Below are 17935 nucleotides of genomic sequence, written 5' to 3'. Positions count from 1 at the left end.
GGGATCCCTATAAGACGAATATTGATTTTCTTCCAATTATCCCAGAGCTCTCTGAGAGAATGATCTGTTTTTGCCCTCCATTTCTCTTCCTCTTTGAGTGTTTGGGAGTGTTCGAAAGCTTTGTCTTTGATGTTAGAAATCCTTTCTTCTGCTTGCTCCATTCTGTTACTGAGGGATTCTACTGTGTTTCTCAGATCTTTGAGGGCTGCAACTTCTTGTCTCAATGTGTCAAAATCTTTGGTCATTTGGTCTTTGAATGCGTTGAACTCTTGAGATATCTTTTGGGTTACTGCTTGGAATTCTAATTCTATCTTATTTGCTATCCAGATTCTGAATTTGATTTCTGACATCTCAGCTATTTGTGCATGGGATCTTGTGCTGTGTCTGCCCCATTCATCCTTGGGGGAGTTGATCTACTCCAATTATTCATATTGCCAGAGTTTTTCTGTTGATTTCGCGTCATGATTGTTTTTCACCGTTGCCTCTGGCCGTCCTCAGAGTTGGGGAGGTGTCTCTCCAAGATGACACCCCAGCAGGATCACTCTATTATTGCTGGATCTTTGTAGGGAGTGGCCCTGTGTAGTTCCTCTGGGGCTGCCCCAGCCAGGGAGTTCTGGTTGTGGAAGCAGCTCTGGGGTGTGACACACCCAGATCCAGCAACAGGGCGGGAGGTGATGCACACAGTTCTGGGAGTGCCTGGCGCCCCGTGACTTTGACACAGAGAGCCCAAGGCTCCAGCAGTCTCTGGCCAGGAGAAGGGCTCTGCACAGAGGCAGGAAGGGCTCTAGAGGGCACGCAGCTACCAGTGTCCCTGGCCAGACAAGCGGGCCAGTGTGGAGGCAGGGAGGGTATAGGAGGGAGGACACAGGGCTGCGCGGCTCCCGCAGTTCCTAGTCAGGGCATGCGGAGGCCCAGTGGGCATGGGTCGAAGGTTGGGGGTCGCAGCGCAGCTCTTATGAGGTCCAGGCAGCGCCAAGCCCAGGAGTTTGAGGTTGCTATAAGCTGTGACACCACGGTACTCCACCCAGGGCAATAGCCCGAGGCTCCAGTGTGCTAAAACCGGTCTCACTCTGCCCCTAAGGGTTAAGGCTGTAAGGCAGCTCAGTCCCCGCCTTTAGGTTGCTCAGTCACTAGGTTACTAGCTCCCGCCTGATCCTTGCTCTGCAACCTTGAGGGCGGAGATTGCCGGGGCAGTTCTCTCACAATGGCTCCCTGCGGCCCACAGCCAAATACTGTTAGCTCCATCCGGCTCAGGGGCTCAGTCTGGGACCCTAGACAATGCCCAAAGTTCTCTGCACTCCTACTCAAGCTCTCCCCAAGGCAGTTCAACTGAGTGCCAAGTCCAAAACACTGAAATATTTCACAGGTAAGGTCTTTCCAGTTTGCAGTCTCACTGCTGCTTGTACTTACCATTGCCGGCGGGATTAGGTTGATCGAACACCTGCAACCACTTGTCAGTTTTCCACTGTTTTTGTCCTCCTCTTGGGGTCCAGAAGTCCCTTGCTGACTCCCTGTATCCTCAAAGGGATGATTATAGGCAGATCCCACCCAGAGATGCCTGGAGTCTTATCTCCCCAGACTCACCGTGCCCAGTTGCAGAGAAACTGTTACTCGGCTGCCATCTTGCTCCACCTGAACATTTTGTAAAGGTACACTTAGCTACAATTTGCCATTTTCCTCTTTGTATATATGGCAACCTTGGACACACCCTGTGGATTCTCCTTCATGAATGTAGCCAGCTACCTTTCCCTTGCTTTGTGTTGTTTTAATCATGCTCTTCTACCGGTAGCTCCACTTAGACAACGTTTTCATACCCTTGCCAACGTTTTTCCAACACAGAGGTATCCCCTTCCTTGGCACCCCATAGCAGTTTTTCTCCAGGTTTTTCACTCTTGTCTTTTTGTTGTTGTTGTTGTTACTGTTTTTTGTAGTTGTTTACAAACTTGACATTTTTCATCATCAGAGCAAATTTATGGAGAGCAGAGTTTATATCTTACATTTGTTTTCCATGCTGAATCAAGTACAGGACTTAGGAAGCAATCTAGAATTTTTTTTTTTAATTCCAAAAAACATGCAGATGGTCTCTGTTAACTAAAACTTCATTATCCATGGCAAAAGAGACTTGACTTTGCTTGCCTCCCCTGTTGTAGAGATTATGGAATACATCAGCCTAGATAACGTAACTGTGAAAGATTAATTTCACAGAGTTCTCACTCTGACAAGGATGACAAAGAGGAATCATGAAGACTAAATTGTTTGTAAAAAAAGGTTAAATAAAATACTAAAAATGGGAATGCAGAAAGGAGAAACACTGAATGTCTAAGGTTCTGGTTTAATATTTCCCTAAATTTGAAGTACAGTTTTTGTAAGTTCGTGTGATTCTTAATTCCAAGCTATAGTTCCCCTCGTTGTAGCTTCATGTTTATCTAGAGGCAAACAGGAAAAGGATATCCTCTGGTGGTTTATTTAGGGAAGGCCATGTCATCAAAAAAGTCACCTCAGACTGTCTGCCTCACCAAATTATATTTACACATATAAATAGAGACAGTCATGTGACAGGAAAAGAAAAACACAAGAAGTTTAATACTTGTCTAAGTCTTATCACCAATATATATATTTTTTCCTGAACTTAAATTATGTATTGTAATCTTTCTGAGGGCCTGCTGTGTCCCAGTTGCTAGGGTAAAATACAAACAAAAACAAATAAAATACAAAGTTGAAAGGCCTTTTGAAACCATAAACTTGCTTGTGTACCATATCTTCTGGGTACCTTACCTACATGAATATGGAGTATCTTTTGACTGACCTACATTTTTTTGTACCAACTCTTGATCATTAGATATTACATGAGTCTAAAGCTTTATTAAATTTTGTTTTTGGCTTATTTCCCTTGTCTTTACTTCAGTCTGAGTAGTTTTTATTGCCCTTTCTTTAAGTTTACTCTTCTTCTAGTTTATATGTTCTTATTGAGAATCTCCATTTTTCCTCTAATTATTTTTTCTTTTAAATCCTTGAACTTATTTATAAATTGAAAGTGCTTGTTTTTAATTCCAATATCTCTAACATTCCTGGGTATCTTTATGTTGATAGATTTTTTTTTTTTTTTTTTTTTTTTTTTGCAGTTTTTTTGGCTGGGGCCTAGTTTGAATCTGCTACCTCTGGTATATGGGGCCAGTGCCCTACTCCTTTGAGCCACAGGCACCGCCCTATTGATAGATATTTTTCCCCCTCTCCTGGTTATAGGTCCCATTTCCCTGCTTCACATTATCTATTAAGTTTTTATTGTATGCTGAACATTGTAGACTACATTTTTAAAAAATTAATTCTTATCTAGTTATTAGAATATTAAACTTTCTGCCTAGGAACTGTATCTTCAGAAGTATCACGCAGACTTCTAGTCTTGGTGGATATTATATTTACCTTTATCTTAAGTACATGGCATGCCTTTGTTTAGTCAAGGATTTAGACCTTGTTTCCTACATAGTTTTTTATTTATTTATTTATTTATTAATTTAAAAATAGCCTTTTTAACTTCCTAGTATATTTTTGGCCAATCATACTTTTTATTAATTCCTGTTTTGTCACTGTCCTGTTGTGTACTCTTAACATTTTAACAGGTTAGTATGTTTTCTTAACTAACTTTACTTATTATTTTTATACTGCTTTGAAAAGAATACAACTATAAGAAGGCAATTATAAGGAGATCATATTCTCTCCTTTGTAGTTGACCTTAAAAGGTTCCTAAAAGCATTCTTTTAATAGTCTTTTCCCAATCTTAGACCGATGGCTTCTATTCTTCCTAAGGAGCTATGTCCTTAAACGTCTTCACTTATCATGTAGATATAATAACCCTTCTGTATTGTCCATATAACCCAATTACATCTTGCCTTTTTATGTTGTGAGTCATTCATCTTTTTATCAGACATATCCAAAAAATGGAAATGAGATGAGGTTGAGGAACCTCTATGGTAACATGATTCCCTAATTCACTAGGTCGGGGATGAAAACTCTATAAAGTGAAGATAGGGTGGCTTAGGAAGCTGAATTTATGATCTAGATTGTACTTAAAAATTGATAAAATGGAAAAAAACTGAGTCTGGGGTGAGAATCTATATTCCAAAAAATTAACTTGTGTGGAAAATATTGCCTTAGTGTTTTTTAACATTGGTTTCTTAGATTAAAATTAGTATAAGTAAATAAATCAGATTTTTGAGAAAGTCTTTTTGATTGTACACTGAAATTTCAGCACCAAATGAAAGGGGTTCAGTGGTGGACCCAGAAAGAAGACCAGGAGAGGGTTCAGGCCAAGTATAATGAGAGGGGACTGAGACCTGCCTGGGCAAAGATGGTGGCTGCACTGAATGGTTTGGGGCATGTTTTTATACTGTGTGTAGGGGGAAGGAAGATTCCACAGGTTGCTGGAAGTCTTTGGAGGAGGGGGAAGGGTTTAGGCCCTAACATACATCATTTTTAAATTAAAAGTTATTTGCCTTTGAAAAGAGATTGTAACCTGCAGGCAAGTTTATGGTTTCAAAAACACATGACTCGGAAATATACTCCATTTAAACCCTAACATTTCATAGCCAGAAAATAATTCAGAGCATACTAGGTAGTCACAGGATAGGATTGTCCTTGTAAGACCCTATCTTAGTCTATGCAGGATGCTATAACAAAATACCACAGACTAGGTAGCTTATAAACAACAGAAATTTATTTCTTACAACTCTTGAGGTTAGAAAGTTCAAGTTTAAGGCAATGGCAGATTTGATATCTGTTGGTCATTTTTCTGAGTCATAGATGGCACTTTCTACTTATGGTTCCATGGTAGAAGGGGTAAATGGGGTCCTTCTGGCTCTTTTATGAGGGTACTAATCTCATTCATGAGAATTCTTATGACCCAATCCCTTCTCTCATGACCTAATCACTTTCCAAGTTTCCATCAATTTACGGGGTTAGGATTTCAACATAAGAATTTTGGGCGGAGACATGAACATTTATACCATAGAAGACCCTGAAAGAGCCAGCTTGTCTAATCTTAAAGATCTCAAGTGAGGTATTTAGTCTGGATTATTAACCAGCTATTACTTAAAGCTGTGCAGAAATCCATGAGAAGCATGAGGCATAGTCTTTTGAAACAGATCAGGAATCTTTCAGTTGCAAGTATCAAAGCCCTAACATGATTTTACAAAAAGTCAGAAGGATAATTTATTGACCCTCAGAGAAAGCAGAGGCAGCTCTGGCCTCAGGAAACCTGGGTTCTTGCTGGTCTATCTGTGCCTCTCTTTTTCTGGTCTTTTGGCTCCCTATAGCTCTTGTTTTACTTCCTGTCTTTCTTTGTGATGCTTTGTATCACCAGCATTCTTTGCTACACATGCTGTGTTCCTTCTTTATCTGTCTTCTGTATTTTCTTTCTGTTGCTTTGTTGCTCTGTGTCTGTCTTTCTCTTTGGCTGCCTCTTTGCTTAGTTAGTGTCTTCCTTCCCAGTCCCCTGCCTCTGTCACTATTGGTTTAATTTTCTCCCACTAGAGAAAGGCTTTTTCATGTGGCTATAGATTGCCTACTCTCAACATTTTTCCAGTTCAGCAGCCAGAGAAGAAAGGATGCTCTACTTCCAGCTCTAATTACATATAAAAACCTGGAGAAAAAGCGTTTCTGCCTTAGCTTACATAGCCAGGGAACAGGGTAGTGTTCCCTATTGTAATCTCTGGATTTAAGATGGAAAGTTAAACAGCAATCGTCAAAAGAAAGAAGATCCTCTTCTGGGCAGACAAAATAGTAAATGTTCAAAACAAGATGAAGATTCTGTAGTCATCGTTAATGCTTATATTTGAATGCTTATTTTTTATTTATTATTATGGAATTCTTATGTGTTCACTTCTGTTTCTGTGATGATTTTCAGTGTGCTTTTTCATTTACAATATGAATCAACCAAATGTGATAGTTATAAAATTTTTTAATAATGTACTTAAGGATAATTTTATTTTCTGAAAGATAATTATTTTCTATGAATGACCTTTGCATTTACAGGTTCTTAATTTTTTTAAATGTTTTCTAGTTTTTTTTCCACCTTCCGAAGTAGAGGATAATTTTTAAAAATTTGATTATTTTCTGTAATATCTGAGATTAATACATTTCCAAAGTTACAGTTTTAAGTATAAGTTCATTTTAAAGATTAGTTAGAAGAATTGTAGCTCTTAACTCACTATTAGATTTAACAATAAGGTATTGGGAAATAATGGGTATTTGTTCAGTATTTTAAAATGGGTCTGTATAACATATTTCAGTACTATTCTTTACATTTTTTTAAATATCTGTTCTTAATTTACCTGATCATCTATCTGTTAGACTTTAACACTTTATGGATGAAAAAAATCTTTTTCACAACACTCAACATAAGCTAATATGTACTCATAAAGTGATTGTTGGTTAATTTTCATTTCCTGTACTTCATGTTAGAAAACTGTACTTTCAAGAAATGCAAGTATTTGTTATAAAAAAAAAAAATACATTTAGTGATGTCTGAGTCTCCTGACCATACTATACTTACTGGTTCAGATTTATCACCTGGTTGTCACACTGTGGAATGATGAGCTTATATTTTGGGCAGAAAGAAACTTTTTTTTTTTTTGAGACAGTCTCATAGTGTTTCCCTCAGTAGACTGCTCTGGCATCACAGCTCACAGCAACCTCAAACTCTTCGGTTTAAGTGATTCTCTCACCTCAGCCTCCCAAGTAGCTGGGACTACAGGCGCCAGCCACAACACCCAGCTATTTTTTTTTTTTTTATTGTTGTTGCAGTTGTCATTTTTGTTTAGCTGACCCAGGCCAGGTTCAAACCTGCCAAGTTCGGTGTATATGACTGGTACTATAACTACTGTGCTACTTTCTGACGCCAAGCCAGAAAGAAACTTTTTAAACATAAGTATTACTTCATTATATTTTTGATACAGTATATAACATATATAAACTGCATTCAGACTATGACATATATTTTTAATATGAAATGATAAGTGATAAAGATTTATTTCTGTAGGCTACGGAGAGTGAGGTACTAGATGTAGATTTAACACGTCTTCCAGAAGGACCTGTTGATTCCGAGGATGAAGAAGAGGAAGATGAAGAAATTGATCGAACAGATCCATTGCAGGGGAGAGATCTTGTTCGAGAATGTCTTGAAAAAGAGCCTGCAGACAAAACTGATGATGATATTGGTAAGAAGTACAGCTGTTCACAATAAGAATTTTTAACTTTCATACAGTTATCTATCACCGCATAACAGATTACTTCAAAATTTAATGGCTTAAAACAACATACATTTATCTCAAAGTTTTTGTAGGTTCAGGAATTCAGGAGCAGCATAGCTAGGTCATTCTGGCTCAGTATCTCTCTTGAGGTTTTAGTCAAAATATCGATACTGGGCTGCAGTCATTTCAGTCTTCACTGGGCCGAGCTGGAGCATCTGTGTCCAACAGGGGTACTCAAAATGGCTTTTTTTTTTTTTTTTTTTTTTTTTTTGTAGAGACAGAGTCTCACTTTATGGCCCTCGGTAGAGTGCCGTGGCCTCACACAGCTCACAGCAACCTCCAACTCCTGGGCTTAAGCGATTCTCTTGCCTCAGCCTCCCGAGTAGCTGGGACTACAGGCGCCCGCTACAACGCCCGGCTATTTTTTGGTTGCAGTTTGGCCGGGGCTGGGTTTGAACCCGCCACCCTCGGCATATGGGGCCGGCGCCTTACTGACTGAGCCACAGGCGCCGCCCCTCAAAATGGCTTTTGGCACAAGACCCTCAGTTCTTCACATGAGTCTCTCCATAGGCTGTTTAAGTGTCCTTTCAAAATGGCATTTGGAGTAATCCAAGGGATAATAAAGTAGATGCTACAGTGTCTTTTATGATCTGGATTCAGTAGCAGCACATCATCACTTCTGCCTTATTCTGTGTGTCACAGTGAACAACCCTGGTGTAATAGAGGAGGGGACTATGAATACCAGGAGGCAGGAATCATTGAGAGCTATCTTTGAGGTTGGCTGTTGTGATTTATAAAACAAAAACTTTGATTGCATTAAACTAATGCGTTAAACCTTCATGTCCACAAAACATTTAAAACGCTTTCAGATATGTTTAAAAATAATATTTTTTATTTTCCTAACTTGAAAATATATGTATATTTTTTAATTTTTTGGCTAAAATTTTATCAATTTTCCTTATGTAAGTTATTTATGGTAGTAATTCAATTGAGATTTTATCCTAGATTTCATTTTTATAATATTCATATCACTATTCAAATTAGAATATGCTGCTACTAATAATAATAATTTCTGTGGGTAAAGATCAACATATTTGAACATTCCTTTCTGTTCTAAAGATATAATATAATACGTTAAATAACCTGCAGGGTAGTCTTGTTTTCAGTTCATTATCTGAACTGAAAGTGTTTGGTTTGTTCATTTGGGGGTTATTTGTTTGTTTTTCTGAGATAGGGTTTTACTTTGTCTAGAGTATAGTACCATCATCATGGCTCACTGCAACTATAAACTCCTGGGCTCACGTGATTCTCCTGCCTCAGCCTCCCAAGTAGCTGAGAACTACAGGTGCCCGCTACTATGCCCAGCTAATTTTTCTATATTTTTGTAGAGATGGGCTTCTCACAATTGCTCAGACTGGTCTGGAATCCTGGCCTTAAGCAATCCTTCTGTCTCGGCCTCCCAGAGTGCTAAGATTATAGGTGTGACTGTCACGAAAGTGCCTTTTTAATGATAAAGAATTGTATACTATTTTCAGAAAATTTTTTAAAAATTAAAAAATTTTTATTTTTTTTAACTTTAGTTTTCTTGGGTATATAGTACCTTATAGTCATTTTAATATCTTAGCTGGCTGCATATATATGTTTCTCCCTTATATTTTATTATACAGGGAATGGCCTAAGGCACCAATAAATATTTGTTGGTTAAAGAGAGTTACTTAGTTGCTGTGACAAATTTTGAGTTAGAATATACATTTATTATTTCAAATTTAATGACTTACTGACATTTATTAATAGCATTTTTAAAAACCACTAGACTGATAAGAATTACACAAAAAGCTTTTTCACTAATCTGTTAAATCAAAGACCATCACTAAAGTTAACCACTATGAGTGGCACCTCAGGCTAGGAAAGACTTTCTAAACTCTCCAGCCTTATCTGAACTATGTTGTTTCCTGGTTCTCTATGGTGATCGTGAATTCTGGTGTCTTCTAGTAAGCCCATACTTATATGTATGTCTAAACATATGAACAAACCAAATCATCTGTTAAATGAACAGTCATTTAGTACCTTTGGTTTCTCTACTTTAGCAGAATAAATTTTTAAGTTGAATAAGAAATGAACTATTGAATTGTAAATTTTGTTGTATGTCTAAGATGTAATTCCTGATGGTCTTTATACAAGAATTTCTGTTTTCTTATAGAACAACTACTGGAGTTTATGCACCAGCTCCCTGCTTTTACAAACATGACCATGTCTGTAAGGAGAGAACTCTGCTCAGTGATGATTTTTGAAGTGGTAGAGCAGGCTGGAGCTATTATTCTCGAAGATGGGCAAGAGGTAAGTTAGCAAATAAATGAAATACATTATTTAGTATGGATAGTAATTTCCATAAATTTGTATAAATCTTAATTTTTTTAATTTATACCTTTTTTGTGAATGCTGATTTGGGGGGTATTTAAAATTTCTGAAGAGTTAAGTTTTTGGTTTTGCTTTACTTCATCTTAATTTTTGATTTACGAGCAGTGGACTTTGTACAGAATAGGTACTTAGTAAGTAACAATCATTGAACCAAATTTGTCTTCTTAAAAGAGTTCCTAAAACTTTAAAAAAGAATTTAACTACCATTCTATGTGTATACTTATTATTATTTAAAATGTTTATCAGCTATTTACTCTAATTGCTCTTCTGTATTATACATTTTAGCAAAGAAAGAATGAGGGAAATTTATTGGAACCAATGTCTCCTAGTGGACTGTTGCCAGTTGAGGCATTTATGTGGCAATTTTGCGTTCAAAAATTGGCAGTTTATGGATGTGGATGGTAAAGGAAGGATGTAGGGGGATTGGAAGGAAGGTATTACTGCTGTTTAGAAATGCTTCACTGTTTTTCTTATGAAGTGTGTAAAGATGAATGCTGAGATGTCACAAATGAGCAACTGCTATCAGGAATATGAATAGGTGCAACAATTCTGAAAGTCATTTAGAAATTCTTCACAGGTCTCAAAGTTGCTGCACCCACGGCACCATAGCCGTAATGAGGCGGTGGTGTCCGCGTTCTAGAACGACGGGAAGGTGGATTGTGCTCCACGGAGCTTAGCCCCCAGCGCCCCCAGTATGCACAGCATCAGAAATGTTGCCTAGCATGCTCAGTTACCCGCTTAAGTTTAAAGATTGTGGCATCTATTCATGTGTTTGTCATTCTGTACCAGAAGTCTGTTTGTTCTGATAAACTATCAATATGTACTTTCTTAAGAATGAACACAATACACTGTTGATCCAAATATAACACCACCTCCTGAGCTTGCTAAACTCAGTGGCACTACTAATGAACACACAAAGAGGTTTTTCCCACCATAAATATCAGTGGGGACAGAAAAAACAGAATGAATGCATAAGCAGAACTTTTACAAGACATAACCTCCCACAATAAGGATTTGTTCAAACATCTTGCTTCACTAATTTTCATATGTAATACAAATCAATAGAGTAGTTTAATGTTTAACAATCAATTATGAATCAAAGTATAGTTACTAATAAGAGTAAAAATATATAGAAAGTATATATAAAAGTAGTCAAGCATTATACATAAAAGAATATGTCCAACTGTTTTAAAAATAAGATCATAAGAAACTGAAAAGAGTTGCAGGACTGAGAAGAGTTGTAAACCTTGACATTCCTAAAGAGGGAGTAAGCAGGTGTTACTGATAAACCACCTCCCTCCGGAGAGCAAAACCTTGAAAACATGTAATGCATGATAAACCGCATATGCAGACACAAAGATAATTTACAAGCATAAGCAGAATGAAGATTGCATTGTTTGAACCTTGGAAAGAAAATGTATAAATACCAACATATACTCTCAGTAAAATTTGCAGCTGCATACTTTAACCCGTAGTGTGCCAAACTGTCATTCCTGCGCCGACCTCTCAACTTTCCTCGTTCCTTCTCCCTGCTTTCCCTCGGACTGGAGCCCACCGACAGGGTGGTCCGCGGCACAAAGTATTCACAACCTCATTGTAGTATACTTAGAAATTACATACTTTATATATTTATATCACATGACTATATATTTATATTCATGTACTATAAATATATGTGAAAATTCATAATGACCAAAATACCTGGGGTGCCAAAAAATGTGTACACATTTTAAGAGATCTTGTTGGAAATAAATTGATCATTCCCCAAAAATATATGAATTGCAGGTAAAATCAATGTACATGGCATGTCTTGGTGCACTTTACCAGTACAGTACCTTCAAATCCACTTTGAAAAGTAATACATAGATGACATCTCTCAAAATTTGTGCAAATTTTTTGGCACCCTCTGTATATTGTAATGATAAGAAATGTTTAACTGGATTGTGATATAGCTACAGGATACAATATTATTTAGGTATTCAGATTATTTGATAGAAGTTCTTTGACTGCAGGGCCCTTTTCTCTAACTCTATTTGTTAATTTTCTCCCCACATTCTAGAAAACATCTGGCATATAAACTATCCCAAAAATGTTTGATGAACAGAGTAATACAGTATTTTTTTTGAAGCAGGATAGTCTCAATATTTCAACAATACAGAAGAATACATATAGGAGAGAAATAAATGAAACTTTAAACATCTGTGGAAGCAGTAGGATTTTGAACAACTTGTCTTTTCCACAAGTTTTTTGCATTCTTTAATTTTCTACAGTTCTGTCAGGAAAAATTTGTTGTGTGCCTCCTTTGTGCCAGGTACTGTTTCTAGACACTGATATAGTGGTGGGGGAAAAAAAACATACACAGTGCCTGTCCTCAAGTAGCTTATGTAATCCCTGAGTTCCACAGTGAGTATATTTTACGTTTGAAATAGTCAAGAAAAGTACACTTTTGAAAAAAGTATTTCTTGTTGCCATTCATTACCCTTCAGAACCGATGATCTCAATTTCCCTTAAATTACGTTAAAACTATTCAGTCCGGGCTTGTGAGAAGGGTAGGCTATTAAAGGATAATAAGTGGTCTTTCACTGATACCCAGTAGACTTTTAAATTATATCTCCTTGGAACATTAAATACTAACATATAAATGAAGGCAGTTTTTCCTTACTAGCAGAAGTTTGAATATTTTATTTTGTTCGATATCCCTCAGTTCAGGCTTCTACTTACTGGTCTTTCTGAATTAATCACTAGCTATCTTTATTTTCTTTTTTGAATGCTTGCTTTGTACCAGTAGTTCTGTGATAATGTCGTCAGTGGTCAATGGGCACTTCAGCAGTATGGAAGCTGAGGCCCGGAGAGGTTAAATAATTTGCCCAAAGTTACTCAGCTAATTGGTGGCACGGTCTGAATTAAAATTTCAAGAGTTTGTGTTCTTAAACATTATTGTTTGATGATTAAAAGAAAAAAGTAAAAAACTTTAGCAGTTTGCATAGACAAGGTATAGGGTATTACAGAGTATTTTGTAATATAACCTCCTTTTTCTTTTTAAACCTATGTATATAGATAGATTCTTTTTCAAAGTTAATATGTAATTCTGTTTTTAAAAAGCATCTCAAAACCTTTGTTTTTCTCTTTAGCTTGACTCATGGTATGTTATTTTAAACGGCACTGTAGAAATCAGTCATCCAGATGGAAAAGTTGAAAATTTGTTTATGGGAAATAGTTTTGGAATTACTCCCACTCTGGATAAGCAATACATGCATGGAATTGTCAGGACTAAAGTAGATGATTGTCAGGTAAGCTTATGTCTTTGGTCAAGTACTCTTGCTTGTTTGTTGATTTAAAACAGGCAAGCCTGTTTTTCTTCCTCAAAATAAAGTAGCTGGATTTAAGAATCAGGAGTTTAAATAGCTCACAGTTAATAAAGGAAACTAGATCTCATATCTGCCACAAATATTTGTGAAATTGAGCAAATTATGAATTTACAAAAGAGAATATACAAAATAAATGCTGGTTTGTTACTTTGCTCTTTGTTATTAGCCAGCTCAGAGTCTTTTTTTTTTTTTTTTAATAAAGGAACGAAATAGGAACTTCTGAGTTTGTTTGTTTCTAACTTACTCCAGCTTCATGATTTCTTTGCTAGGGTCAGTTTTGAGAGTAGATGTTCACTTCTCCTTTTAACAAGCAAAATTCAAACAGATTACTTACACTTCTTTGCCTCTTTGTGCATCATTTGTTTCACCATGATTTTTGTTTAAGCGTTAAAGGAATTGAATGAAAAGGAACCGATGCCACTTGATTTCTTGCCTTTGTGCTCTGCCTTGGTGACTGGCGACATATTTATGTACTATAGGTTCATTAATTGTCCCCATGTTGTTCTCGGACAGTTTGTCTGCATAGCCCAGCAAGATTACTGGAGAATTTTAAATCATGTGGAAAAAAATACCCATAAAGTTGAGGAGGAGGGAGAAATTGTTATGGTGCATGAGCACCGTGAACTAGACCGGAGTGGAACCAGGAAAGGACATATTGTAATCAAGGTGGGTGTCTTTACTTATTATTCTAGTCACTGATAGAATCGAGCTTTCATTTTGCTTTAAAAAAACTTTTGAGTAGTCTAAGATATTTCACTAACATATTGGAATCTAATTTAAATAAATGTGTTGCCTGGTTTTTATACATTTTAATGATGAGAGAAGGTAACTTACTGCCATTTAATGGGATTTTTTGTGAGTATGGTATTATTTTAGAATATACTATTTGAAGTTTTGCCTCCCAAATTTATTATAATCCTCTAATAATGGAAGCTAATTTCATTAAAGACAGCACTATTTATAAATAATACAGAAAGTTCCAGTACCAACCATAAAGACATAGGGACTACTAGGTGAAGATACAGAGTACTTACTAGAATCTCTATGGCATTGAAATAGGCACTGATTTCTGAATTTCACTTTTCTTATCCAATAAGGTCATACAGCGGGGCTTTATTAGGCTAAACGAAGTAAATCAAAAGCTAGCACTGCTGTAGAATCTGAGTATTAATTCTCATGCAGGTTTCAGTCCTCAAGGGTTTTGTCCTTCCCTACTCCTTGCCTGCCCCCTCCTCTCTAAAGAGCAATTATAGTTGAAAGAGAGGATATAAACACGTAACTGTTTCTCTTTTGAAGCTAGTCTTACTTGCAAAATAAGTACACCATTAATTGCTAATTGAGCAGTTAATTTAATAATGTGAAGGAGATAAGTCAGAGAAATGATACGAGGTCTCGTATCTTGTTCATTCTTCCTTGGGAGTTAGGCTGATCTCAGAGCTGTCTCTTTTCCTAAACAGATGAATGTAAGATGAACATACAGGTGGACTGCTATAAGCTAATGTATGTACTTGTTTCATTTTAACTCATTTTGTCTTTTTTGGGAGGGGTAGGAACTCAAATGTTTTAGTAATTTATTTCTAAATAATTTCAAACTTACAGAAAAATTGCAAGAACAATAGAGCTCCAGGCTAAGATTCCTCAAGTGTTAGTATTTCAGTGCACTTGCTCCAAGGTTATCAGTCTTTTTCTGAAGTATTGAGAGTAATCTGCCTCATCACTTCTAAGTATTCCACTGTATATTTCCTAAAAACAAAGATACTCTCTTACATAAACACCATAGGCTCCTTCATATGAAGGAGTTAATAACGTTAAATAAAACCATTCAACCCGGAGATCCTATTTAGATTTTCACTGTCCCAGCAATGTCTTTTTTTTTTTCATTTCTGGTTCAGAATCTTAACACAGGAACCCAGCTACTTTTAGCTGTACTGTCATTTCAGTCTAAACCACTTCCTTAGTCCTTTCCTGTTGTCTGTATCCTCAGCAGTGTTAAAGAATACAGATATTACATTCTGTGGTATCACTACCTGGATCTTTGTAGTGTTTTCTCATGACCAGACTCAAGTTATGCTTTCCTGGGAGGAATTCCACAGAAATGGTTCTGTGCTTTTCTCAGTTCATCACATGAAGGGGCCACGATGTCAACCTGTTGTTCCACTAATGGTGAAGTTAACTTTGATGACTTGGTCATGTTGGTATCTGCCTGCCTGGTTTTTCACTGTAAAGTCACCATTTTTCACTTTGTTATTTCTGACCTCCTTCTGGAGAATTGATTTGTATATCTTGTTAATAGTAGACACCTTTTTAAAAAAATAAAATCGTAAATAAAAACGTTGTTAATATTAATGTGTATAGTTATTCTAAACAATGAAATTGTTTGAATGAATGCAATAAATTAAAGTTGGGGGTTTTATGAAGAACAGTTGGTTTTTATATCAGGCTTACCATTTGGTTTATTTCTGTATTTTTTCTGTGTACCCACTTTTGAAAAAGCTACAAAGGGTAATAAATTTATCACTGGTTCAGAAACTCAAAAGAGGACCAGTAGGGAAATATTTGCTTACATTCTTATTTCATAAATTTGGGTACAGGCAAGCATGTAAAACTTTGAATTAATGTAAAAACTGTCTATAGAACTTCTGCTTCCTCTCAAGATGGTGAACTAGTATAGGGAAACTGTGGATGAGAAAACATCTATTCCAGGAAGTGACAACAATAAAACAGGGCTATACAGCCAGAGCAAAAGAGACTTTCATGTGTAATCAGATTTGGAGGAAAGCTTTATTTAAAAGAAGTTTAACTCTCACTTCTTCCTTCTATTGTCTTGACAGTAATTACATGTCCTTATTGCCTCAGAAGTGTCAGTAACAGCTCACACTAGGGATAAATTGATGGAGATTTGAAGGTCCTGCAATGATGAAATGCCAATAAAAACAGCTTCATCTGAATAAATGCTGTTGGGTATTTATTGCTCTGCCTTTTCTGTGTCTAAACCTCTGGGTGCTAGTGGCTAACACCTGAAGAGACTACCTTCTCACAGTGATAAGGATTTAAGAGTGAAACTATACTTTGAAGACTTGTCTAATGGAAGAGCTACAAAAGGGGAGTGATTAGCAGTTCTTTGGTTCCTGAGCTGTTTATTTTCTAATCTTTTTTGTCCTTGGATTTTTAGGCAACACCTGAGCGTCTCATCATGCACTTAATAGAAGAACATTCCATCGTGGACCCAACTTATATAGAAGATTTCCTATTAACTTATAGGACATTTCTTGAAAGTCCTTTGGATGTTGGGATCAAGCTATTGGAATGGTTTAAGATTGACAGCTTAAGGGATAAGGTTGGTTTTATAAACAGAAAGGGCATGAAAGAGATTTTAACCTTTAAATCATGTTCATGAAACCTATTGTAGTTGATAGATTAAATGTGTATTTTATAACAAGATTCAGTTTACCTAAAAAATGAATGAGACATTATAGTCATTGCTCTGCTTCGTTAACTTTTATGATAGAATAGCATGTTAAAAATGGGCATGAACCTTAAAAGGCAAAAACTGAAAGCTATGGTGTCATGTATCAGGAAGCATGATACATGAGAGTATTTTAGAATCTTTAAAAAATATTTAATTATGCAAGATCATTAAAACATTTAAAGGCTGATTAATAATTTAGAAAGAATATTCAACAAATAGTTTTTTGTCAAGAGGGCTTATAGGCTTATATTTGAGCTTCAAAATAGGAATAACTTCATTTTCTTGAGTTACAGACTTTATAATCATTTGAAAACAAATTGTCAAACCTTAATTTATCTCTCCTGTGAGTTATTTAAATCTACCTTTGTGTATTTTCTTGCATTCAACATTGTTTAGTATTTTTAATTATCTTATTTCACAAGGTGTGCTTGTCCATTTAATGGAAAAACTAATCATAATACCTCAGCAAACTGGTAAGAAGTAAGTTGTTATAAGAGAATAAAATGTAAGGCCATAATTTCCCAGTGTGTCTTTCTGAATTTAAAGGCAATGATTGGATGTGTGTAGTTTGTGAAATTCTGTTATTTTGGGGAAATAAGTATACACAATCATAGACTTGTCCTCCTCTCCCACTTTTTAGAATTTATTATATAGTAGAACCTCTGTAAGTTGACCACCCAAGAGACTGTAACAAACTGGTCAACATACATAGGTGACCACCATAAGGAATTAGGCCTATTGTCCAGATACATACATGTGGTACATGCTCAGTCTGTGAAGTTAGCTTGAGGAGATGGTCAATGATGGAGATTATGCTGAATTTACTTTGGTTGCTGAGAAGATAAAGGCATGCCTGGGTAATAAACAAAAATAGGGTTTAGGAGTAAGTAGATATCTATATGTAAAAGAATGAAATTGTACCCTTATCTTATGAGGTTGAACAATTAAGTTCATGAACTCATTCTAGAAAAAAGTGCTACATACCTCATTGCTGAATATCACTATGGTCACTTTTGAAATACTTCCCTTGGGAAGCTAGGCACCTACACCAGCAACCTAGTCCACTCTTCTAAGCACTTTTTGAGGACGAGTTTGCAAACTTAATTGTCAGACCTCTCACGACAACAGCTCAGATTACTTTTCCAGAAATGAGTTCCAAAATTGCCTTGAAGCATAGACTAGGCATTGATGTCAGTGCCTGTCTTCCCTAGGGAAGTACTTTGAAGGTGACCATAGTGATATTCAACAGTGAGGGATGTTAGTACTTTATCTGGGTTGAGTTTGTGAACTTAATTGTCTGGCCTTATATATTATACACAATAATGTACTCAAAATAAATATCAGAGACCTTAATATAAGAGCTAAAAACTGTAATATTCTTAAGAGATAGGAATAAATCATCACACCCAAAACATAAGTAATGAAAGGAAAAAAAA

At 36.3% G+C, this 17935-nt stretch overlaps 1 protein-coding gene across 9 annotated transcripts in view; it reads left to right on the top strand.

Annotated features, from left to right (window-relative positions):
- The window catches only part of RAPGEF6 (Rap guanine nucleotide exchange factor 6), a 200548-nt gene that overhangs the window by 112401 nt on the left and 70212 nt on the right, over positions 1 to 17935 (top strand). For all 9 annotated transcript variants that reach the window (XM_053566296.1, XM_053566300.1, XM_053566294.1 and 6 more), the window contains 5 exons: positions 7034 to 7211; positions 9445 to 9581; positions 12794 to 12952; positions 13544 to 13696; positions 16203 to 16367. In XM_053566296.1, coding sequence (XP_053422271.1) covers positions 7034 to 7211; positions 9445 to 9581; positions 12794 to 12952; positions 13544 to 13696; positions 16203 to 16367 — 792 coding nt within the window. The remainder of the gene's footprint in view (positions 1 to 7033; positions 7212 to 9444; positions 9582 to 12793; positions 12953 to 13543; positions 13697 to 16202; positions 16368 to 17935) is intronic.

Source organism: Nycticebus coucang, chromosome 17 (genome assembly GCF_027406575.1).
Source record: "Nycticebus coucang isolate mNycCou1 chromosome 17, mNycCou1.pri, whole genome shotgun sequence".
Taxonomy (NCBI): Eukaryota; Metazoa; Chordata; class Mammalia; order Primates; family Lorisidae; genus Nycticebus; species Nycticebus coucang.
The sequence above is the reverse complement of the archived record's forward strand: the minus strand, read 5'-3'. Positions and strand labels throughout refer to the sequence as shown.